Source organism: Lycium barbarum, chromosome 3 (assembly GCF_019175385.1).
Source record: "Lycium barbarum isolate Lr01 chromosome 3, ASM1917538v2, whole genome shotgun sequence".
Lineage (NCBI taxonomy): Eukaryota > Viridiplantae > Streptophyta > Magnoliopsida > Solanales > Solanaceae > Lycium > Lycium barbarum.
Genome location: NC_083339.1, coordinates 7,981,751 through 8,007,559, shown reverse-complemented (window position 1 = coordinate 8,007,559; position 25,809 = coordinate 7,981,751). Strand labels below are relative to the sequence as shown.

At 35.7% G+C, this 25,809-nt stretch overlaps 2 protein-coding genes across 5 annotated transcripts; one reads left to right on the top strand and one right to left on the bottom strand.

Annotated features, from left to right (window-relative positions):
- The first annotated feature begins 1,912 nt into the window (after positions 1-1,912).
- On the top strand, positions 1,913-17,793 carry LOC132630126 (uncharacterized). Of its 4 annotated transcripts, none has more exons than XR_009578483.1 (18): positions 1,913-2,120; positions 3,851-3,920; positions 5,288-5,833; positions 5,922-6,107; positions 6,560-6,673; positions 7,811-7,869; positions 11,628-11,694; positions 11,771-11,822; positions 11,923-12,015; positions 12,139-12,222; positions 12,330-12,754; positions 13,721-13,782; positions 13,968-14,037; positions 14,243-14,323; positions 14,389-14,490; positions 14,807-14,931; positions 15,092-15,466; positions 16,509-16,593. XR_009578483.1 is itself a non-coding variant. In XM_060345675.1 (18 exons), the coding sequence occupies exons 1-18, from the start codon at positions 2,074-2,076 to the stop codon at positions 17,553-17,555; spliced, it is 2,361 nt and encodes a 786-aa protein (XP_060201658.1). In that variant the 5' UTR covers positions 1,915-2,073; the 3' UTR covers positions 17,556-17,793. The 4 variants fall into 4 exon arrangements, 2 of the variants coding, with proteins under 2 accessions (XP_060201658.1, XP_060201659.1); XR_009578482.1 differs by having other exon boundaries at positions 15,092-15,519; XM_060345675.1 differs by lacking the exon at positions 15,092-15,466 and adding an exon at positions 17,463-17,793 and having other exon boundaries at positions 1,915-2,120.
- A 797-nt stretch (positions 17,794-18,590) lies between these two features.
- On the bottom strand, positions 18,591-23,120 carry LOC132630125 (probable serine/threonine-protein kinase PBL7). Its single transcript, XM_060345674.1, has 5 exons — positions 22,966-23,120; positions 21,406-21,548; positions 20,395-20,578; positions 19,916-20,307; positions 18,591-19,197 (listed from the first exon to the last, which is right to left on the bottom strand). The coding sequence occupies exons 1-5, from the start codon at positions 23,045-23,047 to the stop codon at positions 18,973-18,975; spliced, it is 1,026 nt and encodes a 341-aa protein (XP_060201657.1). The 5' UTR covers positions 23,048-23,120; the 3' UTR covers positions 18,591-18,972.
- Between the last annotated feature and the right edge of the window lie 2,689 nt (positions 23,121-25,809).

Sequence of the window (25,809 nt, the reverse complement as noted above, 5' to 3'; positions counted from 1 at the left end):
CCCTAGAATGAGAGCTTTGTCATCATCATATTTCCAAACAAAAGACATGGTGAAAAACCTGTAATGAAAAGAGAGAACGACCTGAAACCCTAGTGAAGAATGCGAAAAGAGAAAAACCCTAGCCCAACTAGATTGCTGAGAAAGTGAAGACTATTTTTGAAAACCAGTTACAAAAATATAATTAATATTAATAATTTTTAAAATAATAGGTAATACGACCCGCCGTCTCAATTTATGTGAATCCTGGGCACAGAGTTTAAAAAGAAGAGAAGACTTGTAAACTCGTGGTGTTAAAAATGAGTCATATACATTTTGTGTGGCTATAAATCATTACATAAAGGTAAGTTGTTTCTAAATATAGAAAGAAGTCATTCCTTTTGACACGAACTAATAAGAAAATAGGTTCACATAAATTAAAACGAAAGGAGTATTTAATACTAATAGGTGTTGGAAATAACTACTAGTATTTACCAAGAAAAGAAAAGAAAAAGAAAGGCCGTTACCCTTGTAAAACATCATGAAAGCCCGCGAAGCGACACACACGTGCTTCAAACGTGACCTTGTTTCTCAAACACTACTTTAAAATCCCGCTCCCCAGTAAAGTTTTCAGTTTACATTTCAACCCCCATATTCAGAGGCGGAGCCAGGATTTGAGGTTTGGGGGTTCGGAATTTTAAGACACGACACCGACCTCAAGCTAATATATAACAACCAAGGGCGTCTCGATAAAATTAATGGCCTAAAACTAAATTTTAATCCGAGACCTTAAATATATACACATACATAAAAAAAATCTAGTCTTGCCTTTTTATTTTATTTTTTATAATTGTTGCATTTACTTCACATAGTAACATTATTATTAATATTTACAATAGTGAGGATTAATTAAAGTTAATAACATGTTAGTCATGTGTTTTAAATACATTACCTTAGATGTTGTTGTAAAAACTTTATTTAATAATATGAAGATTTTGAGTAATTTAGTTCAAAGTTCTAAAATATTTCTCTTAAAAAGTAGATAGTTTTTCCCTTCTCTTATTATATAATTTTTTTTCTTCTTTTTACAATCTTCAGTATTGTCTAAGAAGAAATAAAATCATAAAATTCATCCGTATAAATTTTGGGAGCTAAAGCAAAGGTTTTACTAGCTTCACCCTTGAGCTACCCCTAATAACAACCATCAAACTAATGAACAAGTATCAATATTTAATATATTTTGAAAATCTAATTTTGGATTTGGCTCTGTAAAAGAAAACGATGAAAAAGAATGGTAACAACAAATATCGGGAGAATTCGATTTGCTTTTTGCTTATTGATTTGTCAATTTTATATTTTGTTTCTTAAAATATAAAGTGTTAAAAGAAATTCTGATGATAGCAAAAAGGGAAAAAGTTACCCCAAAGGAAAAGAACTGCATGAGTTCAATTTATAAGTTCTTGTAATTTTAAAAAGTGAATTAAAAGAGAATCTTGCTTAATATAACAAAAAAAAAATGAAAAAACATCTTCTATGACCTCTGCATTACCACTAAATCGTCTGCTTATTTGTGTATGTGGGTTCGCGATTAATAATACTCCCTCCGGATAAAAAAAAAAGTCTACTTAGTCATTTGCACACCCCTTAAGAAAATAATTACTCCTAGACAAAAATAAGTAATTTAACTAAACTACCCCTAATTAAATAGACATTGAGATTTGATTACATAATACTTAATAGAGGCAAATATGAAAAAATAAGATTAATTCTTTCTTGATTTGCTAAGTAAACTCTTTTTTTTATCAAAAAATAAATAAATAAGTGAACTATTTTTTTTATCTACCTTTAATATTTTTTATAGTAAAAATATAGGTCTACGCAAAAGCTAACCGCCCAAACACCCCCTCCCCAATTAACAGTGTTGCTCCGCCCCTGCCCATATTTTAAATTTACATTTACACAGAGCAAAAAAGAAAATAAAAAAACAGAGCGAAACCGAAGCAGAAGATTAAGGAAGAAACTGTTGAATGCCCATATGAAAATATTAACCATTCGATCATTCCGAAAAACCCTAGATTTTTTACACTTCTCCAAATAATGACGGTTAAAAATTCACCTTTTTTCCCTAATTTTGAGCCCAAAAGGTACATTTTTTACCCTTTTTTCAATATAAAAAACAAGCTCAAATTTATATACATTTAAGATTTTATCTGTATTGGGTTGTGTAAAAATATGTTTGAGTCAATAGGGATTTGTTATTTTATTGTATAGGTGCATTTTGTACGTTAGTTTTTGAACCACAAAAGGCACACTTTTTACCCTTGTTTCAATATAAAATAAGCTTGAATTTTATACACATTTGGGATTTTAGTTTTATTGGGTTGTAATTAAACACGTAAAAATATGTTTTGAGTCAATTGGGATTTGTTATTTCATTGTATAGGTGCATTTTGTACGTTAGTTTTTGAGCCAAAAAAGGCGCACTTTTTACATTTTTTACCCTTGTTTCAATCTTGGATTTTATACACATTTGGGATTTTAGCTTTATTGGGGTTGTAATCAAACATGTTAAAAAATATGTTTAATTTTGAGTCAAATGTGGATTTGTTATTTCATTGTATAGGTGGATTTGAGCTATATAGGTGTAATTAAGGCTGACATGCAAGAATTGGTTTATTTGCATGGCATATTTACACTTGGCTATTAAATTTTAGGGAAAAGAAAAGAATTTGATTTTGAAAGTTAAAAATTCTCCTTTTTCCTCAATTTTGAGCCCAAAAAGAACTTTTTTTACACTTTTTACACCTTCTTTCAGTATAAAATAAGGTTGAATATATACACATCTAGGATTTTATCTGTATTGGGTTGTAAAGAAACACCTAAAATAAAAATATAGATGTCCAGTTTTGAGTCTATGGGATTTGTTATTTCATTGTATAGGTGCATTTTGTACGTTAGTTTTTGAGCTATACAGGTGTAATTAAGGCCGATACTCAAGAATTTTTTATGCATGAGAATTTTACACTTGGGTATTAGAATTTAGGGAAAAGAAACAATTTTGAGTTTTTTTGTTTTTTTCAATGAAATGTGTTGCTAGTTAACTCACTTTTGATTGATTGATGACTTATTAGTTGATCACCTATTGATTCATCATTACCTTGCTATCAGAATTTAGGAAAAAAATGGTTTCTTTTGGGTTTTTCTGATGAAATGCGTAGCGCGTTAAATCATTGATTGATCAGTTATTATTAAATCATACATATCTGAATGTATTTCTTTTAGTTATGAGTTAAGGTATAGAGATAGATTCAAGATTTTGTTTTGGTTATCAAAAAGATAGATTCAAGATTTTTTTTTTTTACTGAATTATTAGATCTTTCTAGATTTTGTTTCTCTTTCATAAGAAGTCATATTAGGTTTTAGAGAATCCGGGGATGAACCTTCTCGACACCAAAAACTTGGTGGGAGGAGGTAATGAGTTAGTGAGTGGAATGTCCTTCATGTCAATTGGTGTATGTGTTTTTGTGATCTAAATTTGCTTGAGGAGAAAAAGATCGACATGGGCTGTAGGGTCAGAGACTTTGATGAAGTATGTTGTTATCCTTCTTGAGTAAGCGTTCGTTGGATGTTGATTCCAGGTAAAAGTGTTTTGGTCCTTCACCAATTAATATGGTTATATTGCTAAATTGAAGCAAATATTTGTACATTTTAGCAGCATTCGAATGTTGTGTTAATTTTGTGTGTTTCTTTTTTCTTGTATACCATGGTTAAATTTTTGGTTTTCTGTATTTCGGCTATTAAACTTGTGTTGAGATGTGTATCTTTAAGTGAAAGTAATAGAAATGTAAAGCATAATCTTTTATTATTTTGACAGGGATGCGTATGGATTTACTGTGAGACCACATCATCTTCAAAGATACAGAGAGTACGCTACTATATATAGGGTAATTGCTAGGTGTTTAGCTGTGCTGCCATTAATCACGTGCTATTGCTATTTATCGAATGATTGCAAACTGTACTATATATTCATAGTGAACGCTTGTTTTCTTAACACTAGATGTGACCTCTTTTTTATATATTAAGCAAAATGAGGTAAGGTCTGTGTACATCCTATCCTCGCCAGACCCCACTTGTGGGATTACAATCGGTATGTTGTTGTTGTTGTTGTAAGCAAAAGGAAATTTAATGGAGAAAATAGGAATATTTGAAGAGATGTCATTTTTCTTTTAATTCTTTTGTTCTTTTGTGTATTTTATTATAATTCTTTTGTTGCTTCCATTTTATGGAGAAGCTCAATTGCAAATTTGTAGATATTCAATACAGTAAGCTTCATTCCCAACTCTCTTAGTCTATGTATCTTTGACATTCTTCTGCACACAGGTATTTCTAACTTACATTAGAACACCTGATCTTGTTTGGCTTGCAAAAATATACAGAAATGTCATGCACACCTTAAAGTTTTCACTAGGCCACTTTTCCCTGTTTTAAAAATTTCACAGTGGACCCTTGTTTCTTCTTTGTAACTCAATTGGAAGTGAAATTAGTAGCAAAAATTCAAAAGCTTAAAAAATTTCTTGTCTGGATGAACTGAAGAACTACTAAATAGTGGTTACAATTAAGAATAAAGATTCTGCTGAAATATGTACTCCTCCTAAGTAGATTTCTTTAAAACAAAATGCAATAGGAATTATAGGATAAATATGTTTATGCTATCACAAGCAAGGCACACAGAAAAGAGCACACGCAATACCAACATTATCAGTCTGACGGATTAATTCTTGAAGAACTGAACAACTGTTAGTTTTTTTTTTTTTTTTTTTTTTAAATTTTTTTATGGACCTAAGACTTCAACTTAAGTTTGGCGCTTTTAAAAAATAAATACTTTTTTGAACTGAAGTTAGTTTGGTGCTTTACGAGGTGCCATGTAGGTCCAGCAGTAGGGAAGGTTACATGTTACTTTTTGAAAATATTAGCAGATTCTGCACTTTCTGCCCTTTTAAGAACAAGGGTAGAATTGTTTAGTTTTGGTGCACCCACGAAGTTATTGCCTGTATAGAAGATTGGGTGACATTTTTAGTGAACCATATTATTGTGTAGGTTCTCTTCTTTTTGGCATACGGCTTGTATATAGAGTTTTTTCTCACATTAACAAAATTATTTACCTTATCAAAAAGAAAACAAAAAGACAGAAATGAAATGAACAAGGCTAGAAAACAGCGATAGTCTGGCATAATCTGATAGAAATGCAATCTGTTCAATCATCTGATTTGTTACTAGAATATTTCTAACAGTTTCATATGTATGTTTTTAGGAAGAGGAAGAAGAAAGATCACAGAAGTGGAAGGGCTTTCTTGATAATCAAGAAGAATCAAGTCAGCCACATGTTTCGGAGAAGTTGGATGTCAGGAAAACGGTTCCTGCACATGTGTCTCAAGAAGAAGGTGATGGTTCAGCTGGAGAAAATCCAGTTTCAGACCTTAAAACGGAAAATGATCTTAAAAGGGAGTTGCCAGCTTATCTACCAGCAAAATCCTGTCAGGCTTATACATGGGCTGAAATTAGAGCATCCTTGAGTCGTATTGATCATCTGATGAGCTTTCGTGTGAAGAAGACACCAAAGACGAGAGCTGAACTGTCAACTGGTGTTCACAATCATCTTGCAACTATGAAAGAGCCAGAGGGGTCAGAAGAAGAAAATGAGGAAGAATGTTCTGTCAATGAACAATTGCGTGATGGTACCAATACCTCTGCAGAAGTAGGTAATGCCGGCAGTGGAGTTTCTCCAGAACTTTCCTTTCCTTGGAAAGAGCTAGAGTTCCTTGTTCGTGGAGGAGTTCCAAGGGATCTTAGGGGAGAGGTATTGCCTAGCATCTCTACCAGTTTAATGGTTTTCTGAAACCCCACATCAGAAACAATTTTGTAGCTAATCCCAATTGATTATCCAGGTATGGCAAGCTTTTGTCGGAGTTAGAGCACGTCGGCTGAAAAGATATTACTTGGATTTGCTTGATCCAGAAAGTGATACTGGTGATGGTGAGGAGCATGATGGACCGCCATTAGCTGAAGAGAATAAGCGGCGGAGTAAAGAAAGCGTTCATGTGCCAGAGAAATTGAGAAAGCAGATTGAGAAGGTCATTAGATGCATGGGCCCTGGACTTTATCGTTCAGTCTTTTCAATTTGTAGGTGCTACTTCTTTTTAGGGTCCATTCTGGTTGGTAATTCAACAATTTTGTAACAGATACTTCCGAAATACTCTTCGTCATCTTCAACCTTTCTTGAGTTGCTCTTTTCCACTTGTCCAAAATCAAGTCTTACCAATTTTATCTCATTTTGAGCATCCTCCTCACTGATACATTTCCAGCTGCCAATGGATGTTCATCCTCTTTGACTTGGTGTAGAATATCTACTGTCATCCACTTTATTCTTCTTTTTGCTTTTTCTTTACTCTCTAGCTCTCTTCATAGACATAAAACTGGCCACACATATCTGCATGAACATTATTACTTTCATTTCATGTTTGATTGCATTTTCTTTGCATGCATCAGATGTCACTCTCTAGGCTAATGCTTTGGGTATTTACAGGATCTTCCTCGAACCTTTCCTGGACATCCTGCACTAGACGAGAAAGGTCGAAATTCCTTAAGGCGTCTACTTATAGCATATGCTCGACACAATCCAGATGTAGGCTATTGCCAGGTGTGGCTTTTTTACCGAAGTGTTCCTTTACCATTGCTTTCGTTTCCTCACCGTTGTTGGTTTCAAATCATGCTTTTAGTATGATGAAGGAAGCTATAAATTGTGCCAAGTTGACATGCTAGATGAGGATATTTGCCAAGATTATAAGTACTTATGTCGCACCTGTGAAGTTGGTATAAAATGGAGAGAACATGTAGACAAAATGTGGAAACCATGAGCTGTGGAGCTAAAGCTGTTGATTGAATATAACTAAGCACTAACTATATGGGTATTAATGTGTGAATATCTCCTTCCTGATATATTTGATCTTTCTTTAGTGTCTTTCAATTTATTTGGCCCACTTCCGTAAATAGCAATCAATTTACATAGCACATTTTCTTTATTAGCTTAAGTATCAAACTCAAAGTCTTAAGGCTACAGGTGGAGTAGATTAAGATCTTTATTGTTGCAGACCTAATAAACAAATAAAAAGTCCCATCTCTAACGACTTACTTGTAGATTAAAGATTCATAAATTTCAATATGGCAGCAGAGTAGGTAGAGGTTCTAAGATCAAGTCTCATAGCCACCCATTAACAAAATACTTCCACGTGCTTGGTCCGTACCCACACAAATGAATCATGTCCAGGCATGAGGGGTCATGTTGCAGAGCCGAAAGTTTTGGCAAATTAAGTTTCTCAGTTATCAAATGACACTTAAAGGAGCGTGGTTGACTTTATTAAAATTATAAGAAAGAAGCACAATCGTAGTGGCTTTTCGTGAATACACTTGTTGCCTTCAATTTTTCATGAAAAATGAGATGGAAGAGAATTCCTTGAATTCCAAAGTAAGAAAGGGAAATAAAATGAGAGGAAATGCAGTCACTATTTCGGCCATAAGTTTTAAGAATATGGGGGTGCATTGTCTAAACATGATTTATTTTTCCTTAACAGCTACAAGATCAGATGGAAGTAGTTACCATTTAGAGTGGAACTTATTCTTTTCATTTGTCCATCGACGTGCATGTAGTTTTATTGTCTGTTTGCTCCTCCTGCACTCTAAACTATGATGCCCTTATTCGTTGAGATGGAAAACTTGATCACTTGTCACAGCTATCCTTTTCCATACTAAGTTCATCTGTTCTGTTATATTCTTGCAGGCAATGAATTTTTTTGCTGGTATTTTACTTCTAATGATGCCGGAAGAAAATGCATTCTGGTAAGTTCCCCGTGAAACTTCTTATCTCTTCTTTTCACATGGAATATCCGTTTATACCCTGGGAGAAAGTGTTACTGGAATGCGAATGGAGTTCTTTAATTCCGTGCCAAATGTTTTGTGCAAGTCCAAAGTTTGTAAAGATTGCACAGGCTTTTGAGAAAGTACTTTATTCAAATATTTGCTTAATTTCATTCACTAGCAATGGTGCATCTATTTCGTAAGTTGAAGAGTAGGGTGAATAAACTGGACCAACAAGTTTAGGAAAGTTCGGTTCTCATTATTGTCGAGTATGATGTTGGGTTCCATCGAATGAATGATCAAGAGCTAGTCAACAATAACTGACACTAAGGAGAACAGTTGTTAGCATATACTTTTTTTTTTTTTGATAAGGGATTGTTAGCATATACTTAACCATTGTTAGGATATTAAATGAATATCTGTCTAAGTTCATGCTCGTCTAGGTTCATTTTTTTATTAGGTAAAAGTTTTAATAAAAGTACCAAGAAGGTACATAAAAGTACAGAAACAAAACATCCCTACTTGTATTTGACTAAGGTAAATCTTATAGAATATACTTCATTTCAGAAAAAAGGAAGATCTTATGGAATTTCTATAGGATACTTTCTTTGAAATGTTAAACGGTAGAATATTTGATTACTTATTAGCATAGGATTAATTACCGATTTTAGTATGTATAAGCTACGACTCTTATATAAGGAGCGCCTTTTGTACATTTTAAACAAGTCAATGAGAACCTTTTCTAATTTCACATGACCATCTCATCTAACAATTAAGCTTTTTCAACATGGTCTCAGCACATCTACGATCTTGTTAGAGGCTCAAATAACTTCCGCTACCATCAGGCCTGTTGCCAAAGTGTGTCATTCTTCTGACCAGTGTCTGATTTTTCTTTTTCAAAGGAATTCTGAAATTAATTGTGTGAAAATAGAATAGCTTCTCATTGACTTTGATTAATAATGTAAAAGAGGTGCTCCTTATATAGGAGTCTTAGGCTATGTATAATAGCATAAAGAATGAATCCCTATGCTGGTTATCAAAAGAAAAAAGAATCCCTATGCTAAAAAAATATTCTATAAGATTTTCCTTATTCAAGTACAATTAATCTAGATATGCATGCATCTAGACACATCTTCACTTGATATTGTAACATGCTCCCTTAGTCAAAGTGGGAAATCCAACTTGAGTTTACTTATTTTCAAAACATAGAAAATTGTGATGCCAAAATCTCGTTGGAATAATTCAGTCACCAAAATGAAAAGCGGTGTTGGAATTCTCTCCCCGGCAAGTCGTTAGTCACTGCACACCATAAGAAAGTGCTTCCCACACTACACATGGCAAGGAGCCTATTCTCAATTGGCAAAAACAGATATGGTCTTGAAAATCTCGAGGATAGTATCAACATGACTTGAATAAGCAGAACAATGACAGGAAATTCAAGGTCTAATTCAGGGCACCGGTTGCTGCAGAGATGAACGGTGCTTGACACGCTTCTATAGAGAGGAAGGACTCCTGAATGGTCCTCTGAAGAGTAGCACAACAGTTGTTGGAGAGAGGAGTGGCATTGAATCCTGGAAGGAAGATGAAAAAAAGAAGACATTGCTCAGACGGGCGGCACACTCTTTTTTTCCGGCAGCACCCAATGGTAGCGAAAGCTATTGGGGTCTCTACCAAGATTGTAGAGGCTCTGGTACCATATCGAAGCAGTTTAAGCTTTTGGATGGTATGGTCACAGTGAGGTGATTACAATACCAGTATGAGCTGAGACACCTTGATTGCAAAGTGAACTATGATACAAGAAATTCAGGTGGCATATGGAGCAATATATGGATTTCCTAGAGGAGATAGGGGGTTTGTAGCTGCCCTGGTATGAAAGGGGCTGTTTTGTTGTAATTCTGTGCCATCTTAGTACCTTTTAATAAATTAACCTTATAAAAAAAAAAATTTAAAAAAGGAATTCAGGTGGAATAACAAGGATGATAAATAACAAAAGATAATAGCATTTTTGAAGCTTTGATGTTCATTTTGATATGGAACACTGAATTTTCAGACCAAAACCAGGTATGTTTTGACCAAGACAAGTGTGACTTCATGTTACACATCAATTTAAACATCTGAATTAGATTGTTCATGTGTCAGTTTATATCCCGTTTCTGTGTCATGAGAAGTTAAACCTAGTTGCCTTTGGCTCAGGACCACTTTCAATTCCAATGATTGCAGTAGTAGTATTAATTTCTTATGGAGCAGTTACTTTCTGCTGAAAATTAACAATAATCGTTTCACCTTGTCGACAAATGACAATGGCTAAATTCATTATTCATCTTGTCATGATTTTGACATTATTTTTTTGTTGTCGATGAAATCATGATTTTGACAATTTAAAACTGAATTCTCTGACAGACTCCGAAAAGAACCCCATTATTTGCCTCAATTTTATCACGAATAGTTTTTTCACCCTAGTTTGTCATCTCTTCAGAACGTGTGAAAATGATTCTCTTCAGAACGTGTGAAAATGATCTCACGTGTTTTGAATTTTATAAAAACATTTACATCTTGAATGAATCTCACAATTATAAATCATATCATTTAAGGTTGTGCAAGTGAAGCACAACCATTAGTAGTCAATATCTGGTTTTGGGTGGGGGTGTATGTGAGGAAGATGGGGATACATGTAACTGGGCTTAACTTAGAGAAACCGTTTTCTTGGTGCGAACTAGCTTTAGTGTAGAACAATGGCACTCTCGTTTGCTGATGGTGATTTCAAGCTTTACCTTTTATTTGAATCTTCTAAATGTGGACAGTTCTATTTAGCAAACATTTATTTTTGAGACAAGATCAAGAACTAAAAATTGTAAGGTGATAAACATGCGATACACCTGTTCCCAACCTCCGCCCAACACCCTTCAGAAAAGAAAGAGCAAAGGCAACAGAATTTTGTGAACTCCCCCTTCTCTACAGGGGCGGAGCTAGTAAGGGCCCAAGGGGTTCATCCGAACCCCCTTCGGCGAAAATTTACACTATATATACAAGGTTAAAGTTATTTTTTATGTATATATAATAGATATTGAACCCCCTTGGCTTCTTCGTGTGTTCCACTTCTTTATATTTTTGAACCCTCTTGGCTTCTTCGTGTGTTCACTTCTTTATATTTTTGAACCCCCTTAGTAAAAATTCTGTTTCCTCTACTGCTTCTCCACACCCCTTTTACACATTCATCTATGAGTGATGGCTCTGGAATTGCTTTGGGATTTTTTAGCTCATTCTTTTAAACTTATTAAACCTTCCATTATCAGTATACTATAGCCTTTTCAGCGTTTGCATATCATCATTGCCTTGCATAATGCATAAAGAACGATATGCATCTGCACAAATATGCTTGGGACTTGTAATAATACCACTTCGTGCACAAGCTAAATTCTTTTCCTCAGAGATCTCTAAGATTTTTCTTTATCTGTTTTTTTTCACACCTTACTCTATTGACAGAAGATTCAGTTCAATCATCAGATTCTATTAGGTTGAATTGTACTATATCTGTGCTTACGCTTTTTACTCAATGCATTATAGCTGGTCACTTGTTTAAGTACGCTTGCTCTTTATCAACTTTGTTACTTGTGGATTTCTTTCAGTTGGGTGTTATTAAAATGCTGTTTAGTAACTAAACAGACACTGTTTATTTCTTATATTTATTTTCATCAATGCAACTAAACTAACGTTATAGACTGGTTTGTTTGAATCTCCAGGGCGTTGGTGGGTCTTATTGATGAATACTTTGACGGCTGTTACTCGCAAGAGATGATAGAATCACAGGTTTGCTTAACCATACACCTTGATTCTGGCTATGCAGGATGATCATACCTCATGCAAATGATCTTTTTTTTATCAGGTGGATCAACTGGTGTTTGAGGAGTTAGTGCGTGAAAGGTTTCCGAAACTTGGTCTGTCCATGGCTTATATCTGTTTTATCTTGCTTGTCTGCTTTCCTCATCAAAACAATCCAATTGCCATTTCTTATTAGATGTGATCCTTTTGCTGCAGTAAATCATCTGGATTACTTGGGAATGCAAGTGGCATGGATTTCTGGACCTTGGTTTCTTTCAATTTTTGTAAATGTGCTTCCCTGGGAAAGTGGTGAGGTTCTTGTTCTGTAATGTGGAAATTTAATTAAACTTATACCTTTAATGTTAACAGTTCAGTTTCTTGTTGAAAGTTATTTGATTAGTTTTCACTCCTGATGGGTTGTTTTACTTTCAGTTCTCCGAGTTTGGGATGTGCTTCTCTTTGAGGGAAATCGTGTCATGGTCTTTCGAACGGCACTTGCTTTGATGGAGTTGTATGGTAGTACATTTCATTGTGATTAATGTTTATTACATGCCAACCTCATTTAGCTGGGACCAACTGAGACTATCTTAGACAAATATTAAGATCATAACAAAATCTTGCAGGTCCTGCTGTAGTTACAACTAAGGATGCTGGCGATGCAATCACCTTATTTCAATCCCTTACTGGTTCAACTTTTGATAGTAGCCAACTTGTGTTGACCGCTTGTATGGGTTTCTTAAATGTCACTGAAGATAGGTTGCTAGCACTGAGAGAAAAACATCGGCCAGCTGTGCTTGCAGTTACTCAGGAGAGATCAACAGGAGGGCCTGTTAAGAAAGATCCGAAAGGTCTTGCCTCCAAGCTGTATAGTTTTAAGCATGATCCTGAATCCTTTATGAAAGAAACAAAGCCGGAGGAACGGTCAGATGATAAGAAAACAGGCAATAAAACATCAGATTCAAATTCCAACTCTGCAAGTGTGGATGAATTTCTCAACAGCCTCAACATAGATTCACATGTGGATTCCCTTCCAGGTCTTCAAGAACAGGTTACTTGTTCAGTCCTCTTAGCATATCCTATGAAGAGGTCACTTATGGGCTTATTCACCTTATTTTGCTTGGCTTTCAGCTGAGGCTGACACTATAATTTGTGTGCTTTTAGTTGTACATTTGGTGTTAACACTTTGAGAGAAGAATGTTTATCAACTTTGTATAGTCCCTGGTATTAGAAAACCCGCGGTTGGAAAGAAAGGGGTTATGTGATTTGGATGTCTCGAAATATATATCCTTTGTCTTTTGTTCTTTTTGACTTTTACGTATCTCATAGTTGAAGGAACCATATGTGGATACATTCTTTGTTCTTATGTGTAAGGGAAAATTACTTGTCTGTTTTAGTAGGCGTTTGGACATGCGATTTCATCTCATGTTTGGACATCCGATTTCATCTCATGAGATGAGATCCCAAATCATCCAAAAAAGGCATGATTTGGGATTTCAAATCATGATTTCAAAATTTTAAATGTAAAACTTGACCCATAAGTTTATATTTTGTAAAAAAAAGGCCATAAGTAACAATGTTGGTTCGTCTTCTCGGTCATCTGATAGGGAAATGCGTGCTCGGCGTGAAGAGATTGTCCGTACCATATGGGAGGATTATATTATAGAGTAGTTACATTATTACTATTCATGTTAAAATTTCCTTTTTATTGAAGTAAAGTTTGATCAATTGATGTTGTATTTTTTAGAAAGGCCTTCTAGTAGCGTATTAATTTTGTTATGAACTATGACTTGCTCATTTAGTAAGATTGTATAAGAATTGAGAAAGTTTTGATGGTTTTCACAACTTGTGGGGTTTTTATGTCTATAAGAAAAAATACAACTTAAGAAACCCAAATTGCATGTCCAAACAAAACTTCAACTCATGATTTCAAATCACGTCCAAACAGCTCCTTAGTAACTAAAGTATTTGACCACTATCTCTTTATAAAGTGCAATTATTAACAGCTCTTATGCAGGTTGTTTGGTTGAAGGTTGAGCTCTGTAGGACACTGGAAGACAAGAGAGCAGCTACCCTGAGGTTTGCATTTTTATTGCAAAAGTCCAATTTTTGGTTCATTTTTTATGTGGAATATCCTGTAGTACTTTTTATTCCTGTGATTAAATCATGATGATTGCGTCCACTAATATATTTATTAATGATGCTAGAATATGAAAAAGGAAAGGTTAACCTGAACATATAAAAATGATAATCTTCTTTTCCAGAGCTGAAGAGTTGGAGACGGCGCTTATGGAGATGGTCAAAGAGGATAACCGACGGCAATTAAGTGCTAGGGTATTTGTACTTACATATGTTTAATAGTTTTACTACTCATGTTGCTGGATGAATGCAAGTTATATGGACTTTAAACATGGATGAAAATTTCACTTGTAAACAGACTTTTCTAGTACATCTTTATTATCTCTATTCATAAAATCTCAGCTTATTCTGGACTTTCCAAAACAAAGAAAATTCTGTTGAATTTGTCAACAATCTGCAGGTTGAGCAATTGGAACAAGAAGTGGCTGAACTGCGACAAGCACTTGATGATAAGAAAGAGCAGGAGAAAGCAATGCTTCAGGTAGTTAAATAAAGTGCTTTCTGTAAATTTTGAGAGCTATATTATGCTGAAGATATGACCTGTAGGTTTTGATGCGGGTTGAGCAAGAACAGAAGGTAACGGAAGACGCTAGGATTGCCGCCGAGCAGGATGTGGCTGCTCAAAAGTATGCCGTACATGTTCTTCAGGTTTGATTTCCATAACCAGTGAACAATTTAATTTGTTTATTTGAAGCAACTATACCATTCTTTTATTTGATAAGTAAGACTTTATTAATATAACTGGCCAGCAGCCCAGCACCAAGACAGTACTTGTGAGTCCATCACTAATAATCGTTCTTGTGCCATTTAATGCATTGATTTTTTGAGAAGTAATGAAATAGCTAAGTTTTTTCAATTAAAAGCTCTCTTGTGAAGCCAACAGTAGTCTCAATTAGCTTACAGTTTCAGGTTAGAAGTTTCATAACGTTATACCTAAATTTCCTGGACGACCTTTCCCATGCAGGAAAAGTATGAAAAGGCTATGGCTTCTGTTGCTCAGATGGAGAAGAGAGTTGTCATGGCTGAATCGATGCTTGAAGCTACCTTGCAGTATGAATCTGGTCAAGTCAAAGCTCTATCTTCCCCACGGTGTGTGAGAGTTCTGAGTTATTCCCTAAATTTTACATCCTCTCTTTTTTTTTATGTATCTGGTCCTTGTGCATCCAAGATATGGGTAGAATATAACAATATTTCCTTATGACTTCTGGTGAACTATGCGGACATTAAAAGCTTTCCTGTTTCTTTCCAGAAAAAATGCACCAAATAATCAATCGGGTATCATTTGTTAAAAAAACTATTCCTTCCAACACACCCAAGCTGGCAAAAAGCCCTTGAAGGTCCACGGCATTGCCCATGATACTCCAACAGCTAAGAGCCCTTTCAGAAGATGGACCTGGGATGGACAAAAGTAGTCATCTGATATTCGAGGGGACTTGAAAGAGATCTCTTTAAATCCAATCTGGCCCCTCTAGAAAGATATTGTTTCCTTCAAACAGCGAACTTGGATTCACCTCAATGGTTCCATGACTCCACTTTCTCGTAATTAGCGCCTCAGGAGTACGCCAATGTATTTACTTGGCATAGAACCAATGGAGCAACCTAGACAGTCTGCTAAGCCTAAGGGGTAAATGACTTACCCAGCTGCACAACTCTATTGCAGAAAAATTATATGATGAAGTAAGCACACAAGATAATTCTTAAATCTGGATATGTACATTATGTAGCACACATAGGATTATGATCTGGTCAATGAAGGGTGGAAAGAATCAGAAAAACAGAAGTTGAATGGCTATGGTGGTTGAGTAAGTAGTTGTTACTGGAAAAGGAATGAGGTAATTTGGTAATTTCAAACACGATGCAAAAATAGATTCATTTGAAAAGCTGCTAACCTAATTTCTATTACTGGGAAGAAGTTTCTGCACAATCTGGGTGTAATATCTACCAATGGTTAAGCAATCAACTAAATTTTGTAAACTGAAAAGATCTAGCCCAAGTGCCAGAAGACAGTGTATGGTGCCGCTTGTTGCCCAAGTGCAGGAAACAAAAGAATTATATTTATTTATCATCAGCCTCTTGCAGAAATGCAAGGTAAGACTGCGTACAATAGACCCTTGTGGTCCGACCCTTCCCCGGACCCCGCGCATAGCGGGAGCTTAGTGCACCGGGCTGCCCTTTATCATTTGTTTACCTCAGCCCATTCTTTATTTTTAGGTGATATTATACTTTAACTACTTCGTATTTGGTGAAAGAAAAAGTTAAAACTACTTACACGAGCATTTTATTTAGTCGTAGAGTATCTCGGCATCCTTACTCTCTCAGTGTCTACCATATCAAGTCTTAGCTTTATTGTTAAGCTGTTGAGAGTATGATATTCGTTCTTTCAATAATATCATAAAGTTGTACAAAGGCTTTGTAATGTGTTGATTAGTATTCTGTCTTTGGCGGAGATTTTGAGGAGTAGATTAATTTAAGGACTTTACATAGTTAGGCGTGTATCTCTTAAGTCAGACTCATGCTGAAAGAATCACTGTATAAGACGAGATTATTGTGCAATAAAATATGGTTGATATTTGTGCTAAGGAATTTCTCATCCAATATCACTTCCAGAGTTTTGTTTCTCGTTATTTTGGCGTATAGATGATTTAAATTGACCATATATTTGTCAGGTCGACAAGACCAGATTCTCCGCAAGGTGTACCAGCAAAAAGAGGTCTACTATCGTTCGGCCTTGGTTGGCGTGATAGGAACAAGGTATTATTGATAATCCCTTCACTTATAGGGTAATATCGATTATTAACACAAATGATAATAAATAAGAGCATCTCTTCTTGGCAAAGAAAAATATAAGCGGAATATATTTTTTAGGAGGATTTACTAGTGAAGATGCCCTAATTTAGGTGCAAAAATTGGTGCACGTGAACACATGGTCTCTCCGTAAAACTAGATATTTTATGTATATATTTTCTAAAATTAGAATAATACTATTTGCTTGAACCCATGCTACAAAAAAACTAAATAGTGCACTTGGTTGAAGGCTAAGTTATTTACTTAGAGGTCTAGGGATCAAGTTCCACTTAATATATTTTTTCCTTTTTTGTTTTTAGTGGTGAACCCATGTTCCAGAAATCCTAGATTCGCCTCTGCCCTAATTGGTGGTGTGAAATCATACTTTCATAAATTTGATAATCGTTGTTTAAGTGGGGGTTTTTAGGTCAAAAGCCACCACTATGGTTGGGGTTAGGCCATGATCCTTACCTGTATATCAATATACAACAATAACATACCCAGTGTAATCCCACAAGTGAGTTCTAGAGAGGGTAGGATGTATGCAGACCATGTATCAATATCCAATAGAAAATACACGAAGAAGGGGGATATAATGCCTAACCTTCACAAAACAAGTATGGGGGACCAGACATCCCTATTCCTGTATAAAAGTTGACAATATTACCAATATGATATAGAAGTGTGTCATAAAGATGAAACTTTACATTTTGCATGAGAGGATTCATCTCTTTCATAAATCATGATTGTTTTGAATGGCTATTATTGCCCTTTTGGCCTTCCTAATGGGTCTGCTTTAACTTTCTGTACCAACTTAGACCTATCCTATATGACAGGCGAAGCCAAGCAATCTTAACGAAACAAAACCTGCGGATGAAGGACCAGAAATGAGCAGTACGAAGACTGAAGCTAACGGGCAGCAAGAATAGTGAACATGCTGCTAATTGTGAAGGGGTATACTGAGTTTGATCTTTAAGAGGTGGTGATTGCACCCTCAATTGGTAGAAGCATGTGAAGTAGGTCGTTTCGACGTCCCGTTGAAGTGTAACTTGTAGCTCCTACATCAATTTTGTTTCAATAGTTATTTGATTCTTTTGTACAGTTATGTAAAGAAATTTGATATCTTTTTGTAGCATTTATGAAATGTGAGCTTATGATTTTGCTTAATTGTGAATCACCCTGCCCCCTCCCATTTAGATCAGAAAAAAAGCACTCCGTCTGTCCCAATTCATATGACACATTTCTCTTTTTAGTCAGTCCAAAAAAGAATGACACATTTCTTTATTTTAAAATAATTTAACTTTAAAATTTACCTTTTACGATTAACGAGATGATTTATAGCCACACAAATATCTTTTACCTGTTTTAGAACATTAGATTCAAAAGTCTTTATTTGCCCAACTCCGTGTCCTGTTAAACTACATCATATAAATTGGGACGGAGGAAGTACTTCATTTGGCTCCTTGAACAAAAAGAAAAATATTTCGTTGTCATAATCCATAGTAATCCTCATCTTTTATCTAGATTTGGGCCAAGTTTTGCAAAACTCTCACAGGCAACAAGGTGAAAAAAGTTCATCAAGTATAATCTTCTAAGAGTACAAGAAAGATGAAAAGTGGACTTGCACATTCCATAAGAATTATACATGAAGAAGAATCCTTTGTTTTTTGTTTTGTTTTTGGAATATGGGTTTTTCCATTTTTTTTTTTTTTGGCAAGGTAAATAATTTTATTAACAATTGGGGAATCCCGTATAAGAAAAATGGTTTGTTCCTTGATTTGCTTTAGTCTTGTTGAGCTTTAAAGTACTTATTGTAATTGTAACCGTGGTCAAAGAAATAAGAAAAGAACTTCTCTTTGACTGATGCACTAGAACTTCACTTTTGAGTTCGTTTAAAGGCACTAGAGACGAGCCATTACAGATGCTTCTAGACCTTGCTCATATCGAATTGTCTAAAAGCTCAATAGAAGATATTTCGTTCATTCCATCGGTATGCTCCCAGGTACCTATAATTGTGATCCAGATTCTATGTATATGCTTATACTCCAGTATCATTTATTGTTTCAGAATACATACAGGTGCAGCACTCAAGTATGAAGGCACAACTTTACATCAACACAGACCTGGCACTGGCCAGTTCATAATGCTAATTATGATTCATCTATAATGACTATTGTGGATAACAAGCTCTTCTAGAAGCCTAGAACCATCTTTAGTGTATCAACCAAATTTTGATGAAATGATATTAAGACATTTACTTAAACACCAACTAAATCTTCTGAGTTTTTCATATATTTCATATGAACTTGCCAGTTGCTCATATTCTCAGCGAGCATTACGAGATGTTTAGGTTGAACTTTTAACATCCCGACTTTCAGAATCATACTTTCCTGAAGCAATATGAGTCAAAAATGTGACCACCTCTGCTATGGAGGGACGTTTTGTAGGTTGCTCGTCAACACACATTCCTGCGACTATAAGAGCTTGTTGTAAACCTTTTGCTGGAAAATGGCCTTGAAGTGTTGGATCTGCCATTTCTGAGAATTTCTCATCTTTGATCAATGGAGTTGCCTGGCATGCAAAATAGGGAAAGTTACACATTTGTCAAAAAATAATTACAGTCGCTAGCCATATATACAAAAATATACACTAGTTATGTATAAAATATGTATCTTATCCGTAAATATACGTTAATATACAAAACATATACTCCCTCCGTTTCAATTTATGTGAACCCATTTGATTGGGCACGACATTTAAGAAAGAGTGAAGACTTTTGAAACTTGTGGTTCAAAATAAGTCTTGAATATTTGTGTAGCTGTAAATCATTTCATAAAGTGAATTTGTTTCCAAATTAGGAAAGAGGTCATTCATTTTGGCACGGACAAAAAAGGAAATAGGTTCACATAAATTGAAACAGAGGGAATATATATTTACCGGCTATTATTTTGGTGGGAAGCTATATAATGTAAACATTCCAAAATATCAACGTGTACATCAGAAAATTTTAAGTAGAAATGCTGCTCAGACTTTTTAGAAATGTTGTTGGGTGCATGTCAGATCATCCAAAAGTAGTGTATTTTTGCAGGATCCGACAAAGGTGCAACGACATTTTTCGAGAGTCCGAGCAACATATACATTGCCTTATCCTTCCCTTTTTTCCATCAAGAGAGTTTGGACTTTACTTGAATGTAGTAGAACTAACTTCAACAAAAGAATTCAGGAAAATCAGAACAATCATTTCATTGAAGTCAAAAGAGAATTAATATAAGAGCAAAAATAGCTTTACCCATTCAACCAGATTGCGCTCTTCTCCATCTGTTGAAGTTTCTATCACTTTCCTCCCAGTAAAAATCTCCAGAAGGACAACACCAAAGCTGTAAATATCCGACTTTACACTCAACTCCCCGTTCATGACATACTCGGGTGCACTATATCCAATCGTACCCTCGAATTTCACGTGTACATTGTGTTTGTCATCGGTAGGCCCCAGTTTGGCCAAGCTAAAGTCAGATAGCTTGGGTTGATATCCCTCATCAAGCAAGATGTTGGAACAGTTGATTTTACGGTGTATTACTGGTGGCTGTGCTTTATCATGTAAATATTCCAACCCCTTTGCTGCTTCAAGAGCAATTTTCATTCTGGTGTCCCAATCAAGTTGTTTATTACCAGGTGAAGGATCTACAGAAAATAAGTAAATTTTTAAACCGTATCTTCCTTTTAAGTGATCAAATATAGTGAAAAAGCATATGACCTGAAGAAGATTACCATGAAGATAGTCTTTCAAAGACCCTAGGGGCATGTATTCGTAAACCAGAAGTCTATGATGATCTCCATCAGCACTGTAGCCAATTAGATTTACAATATTAGGATGGTGTAACAGATTTAACATCAGCACTTCAACAAGAAATTTCCTGTTGTCATTTGGATCAACCTGCTTGATGACAACAACCTGTAAATCAAGGGTATCAAACTAAAGTTCAGTGGTCAAAATTCAAATTCATGAAGCCTATTCTACAAAGAAACAATCAAATTAACAAATGATCCCGGTGAAAAAAAGTATTAAGTAACTCTATTCCATCCAATTGCTAAGGGGAAAAGCATGGTAAAGTGCATAATACAGTCAAACCTCTTTATAACCGTGTCGTTTGTTTGAATAACTTTTGGTTGCTATAGCGAAAAGTTGTTATAGAGAACATATGATATAACAAAACATGAGAAATTTGTTGCAAAAAAAAAACTTGGGTGTTATAATGAAATGTTGTTCTAAAGAGGGACTATAGAAGCCAACTTTTTTAGCTACACATTCCTAATCTATGTCGCGATCTACTAGTTTTTGCTTGTATCCTCATGATTCCTTAAAAAGAAAATTGACTTTGGGATTGAGACGTAGTTGATTGATTGATTGATATCCTCATGCGCCGTAGGCATTTTCTTAGAGAACCAAACTTGTATGACACACCTCAACAAACCGCAACATAATGGGAAAGATGATTTGATTTTGGATTTCTCGCATAAAATAAACTCAACTGAGCATCCCGTAAATAAAAAGTAACAACAACAACAACCTTGCATGGACACAGGATGCTATGTGCACCAGGCTGCCCTTTTTTTACAGACAAGATTTCAAAATCTTTCCCCAAACAGTACATATAGAAACAATATCTGTCAGAAGATTATAGAAAACTGGATCTAAAATTTAAGAAGTAGCAAAGTCAAACCTGAAAACTTTTGCCACTTTTATTTCTCTATGTAAAAAGACTACTACTTTGCACTAACCTGTTCATCAAGCTGCCCCTTGTATAATCTTCCACTGCCTCCTTCTCCAAGAATAAAATCATCTCGAAAGTTTCTCGTTGCATTGGCTAATTCCTCAAATGTAAAAGTCTTTGCTGCAAGGTTACTGGATCCTGCAATATCACCTGCATCCATAAGGTAAAATGAATTCTTAGCCTTATGTCACAAATGGAAAAATATGACTATATAACATAAACCAAGGTAATGGTTTAACATGCCAAGTGTACCGGGACTTAACAAAATGCCAACAAAATGACAAAACTATCAGCTTGTCATTGGGCCAATTGTTGGAAGGAAAGTCAATCTGATTATTTCTCCAGAACTTTCTTATGTGAAAGTGACACAAATGTATCTAATGAAGACTAAAATGGAGAATTCCTAAGGAATAAGTCTTAGAGAGTTTCTCCTAATTGTGACATTTACCTTCCCTTTACTTTTTGAACAAGTCTAATTAGTCCATTACGCTGAATCAGTCATGCCACAGAGAGTGGCAGGCCAGGCAGAGGCGGTGTCAGAATCTTGAGCTTATGGTTTTAAATTATAAAAAAACAGAGCTTACTGGATTCTGGATAAATTTTTTATAACATATTAAATGGATTTTTAAACACAAATACATGGTTTGGTCCGACACATATTAAGTGGATTTTATATAATATAATTTTTATCCTACTTATACATTGTAATTTCCGGGCGAAGGGGATTTAGTAGAACTCCCTTCCTTAGCCACTGGCCACATATACTCTCATAAGACATAAGTAGGGACTTTAAGTTTTAACATATACAATTATCACCTCAGAAAAAAAATTCCTTGTTCATGCTTTCGGGTATCCAGAAAGGGATAGACTTCATTCCATTTAAATTTTTGCGGTCCACATTTTTTCTTTAAAAGAAAGATTCACTTTTGGTCTTTACTGGTCCTTGCTACAGAGGCGGATAGGATTTTAAGTTATGGATTCTACATTCTAAATACAGTTATTGAGTTCTTCATAAATTATTTATACATATTGAGTGAATTTTTTCACACAAATATAGGTCCGTGCAAAAGCTACTGAAATCTATCGAACCCATAAGCGGAACGCTAGCTCTTCCCCTGACCCTTGTGTCCTTGCAGTGAATTTTATTCAAGCAACCAACTCGAGTGTTTTTTTTTTTTTTTTTTTTTGGTGTCTGTGTGTGTAAAGAATTTATAAATTCAATATAAGCATATGAAGAAAGATCATTGCAAGAAACAATTGCATTCAAAGGTGTGGTCTAGTGGTCAGTGAAGTGATCGGGAAATATAAGGTCTCAAGTTCAAACCTAGGAGAGGCAAAAGTACTCGTAAAATTAGTCGAGTATCCTATGAAATTAGTGGAGAGAGCAAGCAAGCTGACCCGGATATTACGGCTATCAAGATAAAAAGAAAAAGAAGAAGAAACAATTTAAGTTAAGGGCAGGCTCAAGATCATCAGAATAAGTGAATTATCATAACTTTGCCTTAAACATATATGCAAAATAAAAGAAGAACAAGAAATCATTTGAAATATGTAGAATTATTAATACCAAAAATGAGTTTCTCCGAATAGAACGAATCTTTCAATTTGCTTCTCTTCTTGAATAATTCAGTGCATGGGAAACAATTCATCTCTGAAGAAAAAAATGAGGAGAAAAAAATAAAGGAAAAGTTGAGACGGTTTTGGTGGTATATTTGAATACTCTGGGTGTGTTCGGTACGGAGGAAAATATTTTTCCCAATTTCCTCATGTTAGTTTGGTCAAAAGTTTTGAAAAATATTTTCTTTAGAAAAATATGTTTCTTCAAAATGAGAAAAATGACTTCCCTAATAAAAATAGAAAAAACAACTCCACAATGCATTCCACCAACCATCCAACCCCCCAACCACTCCACCACCCCACCCCGCACCCCCTCCCCCTGCAGCTCAAAAAATAATTAATTTTGTTTCGAAAAAAAAGTTTTAAATTTTATTTTTTATTTTTTGCACCACCCACCCCCAGCTACTAAACCCCAACCACTTCCGCAAACATGCACGACCCCATACCCAACCACTTCCATAACCCATGCACGACCCCATACCCAACCACTTCCATAACCCATGCACCACTCCCCCATGCCGCACCCCACCCCACACCCCCCTCCCCAAAAAAAACTTTGGGTTTCTACACCACCACATCCCTCCCCCCACCACTCCCCACTCAACCCACCCCCAACCACTCCCCCCACTCTAAACCCTACCCCTCACTCAACTTACTCCCCGCACCCTAGCCCCACACACTAAGAAATTCACTTATTTTTCGCTACCCAAACGAATATGAAAAAATAAGTAAAAATTCACTTATTTTTCAAAAACACATTTTCTAGAAAAACATTTTCCTCCATACCGAAAACACCCATATAGTTGTGTTTTTATTTTCCATTTAGCGTGGAGGAAAAGCAAGGGTCAACTGTCACCGTCAACTGCCTCCTTAATTTCTCTTCCAAATTGAAACTTTGGTCCCTTGGTTTTGTGTTATGTTCGTCATCCAAAACCATTTATGATTTCATTGTGCACATTCTACCTTTACTTTCTTGCTTTTTACACTTTTAGTCCAATTAAAAAAGAGGATGAAATCAGGCGGAGGGTCGGGGAGGCTTGTAATATACGACTTAGGAATTAAGTATGTACTGATGTAAATGCTTTTTGTGAGGATTGCCCTTCATTTGGGGTGGTCTTTAATTTTTGCCCTTCAAATTGGTGGTCTTTAATTATTGTCCTTTGCCTAACACCCTGAGGTTATGGGTTCGAATCCCAGCTTAGTTAAAAAAAAAAAAACCGCAAGCCAAAATTTCGCTTGCAAATCTGCCCATGTAAATTCTGCCTTGAGACAGAATTTGGGCACGACTTTGCAGACAACCCCTAGGACAACCTGCTCTGATACCACTTTGTCACACCCTAATCTTACTAGGGTGTGATGGGCACCCGACCATTACCTAGGGCCGAGCGAACCCACTGACTCTTACTACACACATAACCGCTTTGGACTCTTTAAATCAAATAAGAATGAAATACATAATAAGGGCTTGCAGAATCATTTTTTTTCATCGTTCTCAAAGCAAGTAAATCTGTAATCATAAGGAATCTGTAACATAATGCATAAAGGCACATCGGCTGGTGGAGCCGCTTACAAGACTGACATTCTATACCCACGACTCTGTCTGCAAAGTCTCTAACATCAATCAGAAATCATAACATATAAACTCTGACTCGGCAACACTCCGGAAAGAAGTGGAGCTCGCCAATCCCGCTGGAACACCTTCTAGCAAAGTCTTCTACTCATCTGGGTGTACCTGCGCGGCATGAAACGCAACCCCCGAAGAAAGGGGGTCAGTACGGAATATGTACTGAGTATGTAAAGCATGAAACACAGAAAAAGCATCATAATTGATATAAGGAGTGCAGGAACAAGCACAATGTTCAGAATACCAAAACTCTTGCCTTTAAAACATAAATCATGCATATCTTTATCATATACCGTACCCGGCCCGTTATGGGACTCGGTAGATAAAATCACGCAATCACATTATCATATCATCATGCATGCATATATATAAATATATATACCGTACCCGGCCCTCTAGTGAGGGACTCGGTGAATGAAGTCATACCGTACCCGACCCATCCTGGGACTCGGTGCCATAATCATGTCATCACATACATATACCGTACCCGGCCCATCATGGGACTCGGTGCCATAATCATATCATCATATACATATACCGTACCCGGCCCTCTAATGAGGGACTCGGTGAACAATGCAGTGGAATACGCACGATAACATATCCTGTCCCGGGACTCAGTGAAAGATACATTGAGGCGTGCACGAGCAGAGTAGTGAGAAACTATATGCATATAAAATAAATTTTAAGACTCGATGGATACGTACATAAGTCGACACTTGAGGATCATAAACACGTTTCAAGTCAATCCGAGTTAGTATAAGAAAGTTATGGACATTTTAGTACAGAAACCTCTACGAACGTTTCAGAAGCTATCTTTGGAAAATCAAAGTAATAGTCATATCAAGTACCTTTCAAATATCGCTATGGATCAAATCAAAATAGAACTTTTGGAACCATACACACGTATCAAGACATAGCAAAACGGTTTTCGGAAGTCAAGAACATTAGTCATCCTAGTGGCTCTAGGAATAGGAGTTTCTTTGAAATCATACATATATTTGTCTGTTTATTTCACAAGGATCATGCCAAAACAAAGAAAGGGTAAGCCTTACATACCTGGAAGATGATTCTCGACTTTCAACTTACTTCCCGTCTTGCAACTCGCGTAAGAATTATTCGTAGCCTCGTACTCTACATGTGGAATCATTCATAATATCATTAGGATCATCG

What these genes read in the sequence shown, in the direction of transcription:
- LOC132630126 (XM_060345675.1), top strand. Translation starts at nt 2,074, where the DNA reads ATGACGGTTAAAAATTCACCTTTTTTCCCTAATTTTGAGCCCAAAAG. An exon ending in CCTAATTTTGAGCCCAAAAG is followed by an intron (nt 2,121 to 3,850) that starts GTACATTTTTTA and finishes TTATTTTGACAG; the next exon opens with GGATGCGTATGGATTTACTG. An exon ending in AGTACGCTACTATATATAGG is followed by an intron (nt 3,921 to 5,287) that starts GTAATTGCTAGG and finishes GTATGTTTTTAG; the next exon opens with GAAGAGGAAGAAGAAAGATC.
- LOC132630125 (XM_060345674.1), bottom strand. Translation starts at nt 23,047, where the DNA reads ATGAATTGTTTCCCATGCACTGAATTATTCAAGAAGAGAAGCAAATTG. An exon ending in TTCGGAGAAACTCATTTTTG is followed by an intron (nt 21,549 to 22,965) that starts GTATTAATAATT and finishes TTATGGATGCAG; the next exon opens with GTGATATTGCAGGATCCAGT. An exon ending in AGCGCAATCTGGTTGAATGG is followed by an intron (nt 19,198 to 19,915) that starts GTAAAGCTATTT and finishes TTTGCATGCCAG; the next exon opens with GCAACTCCATTGATCAAAGA.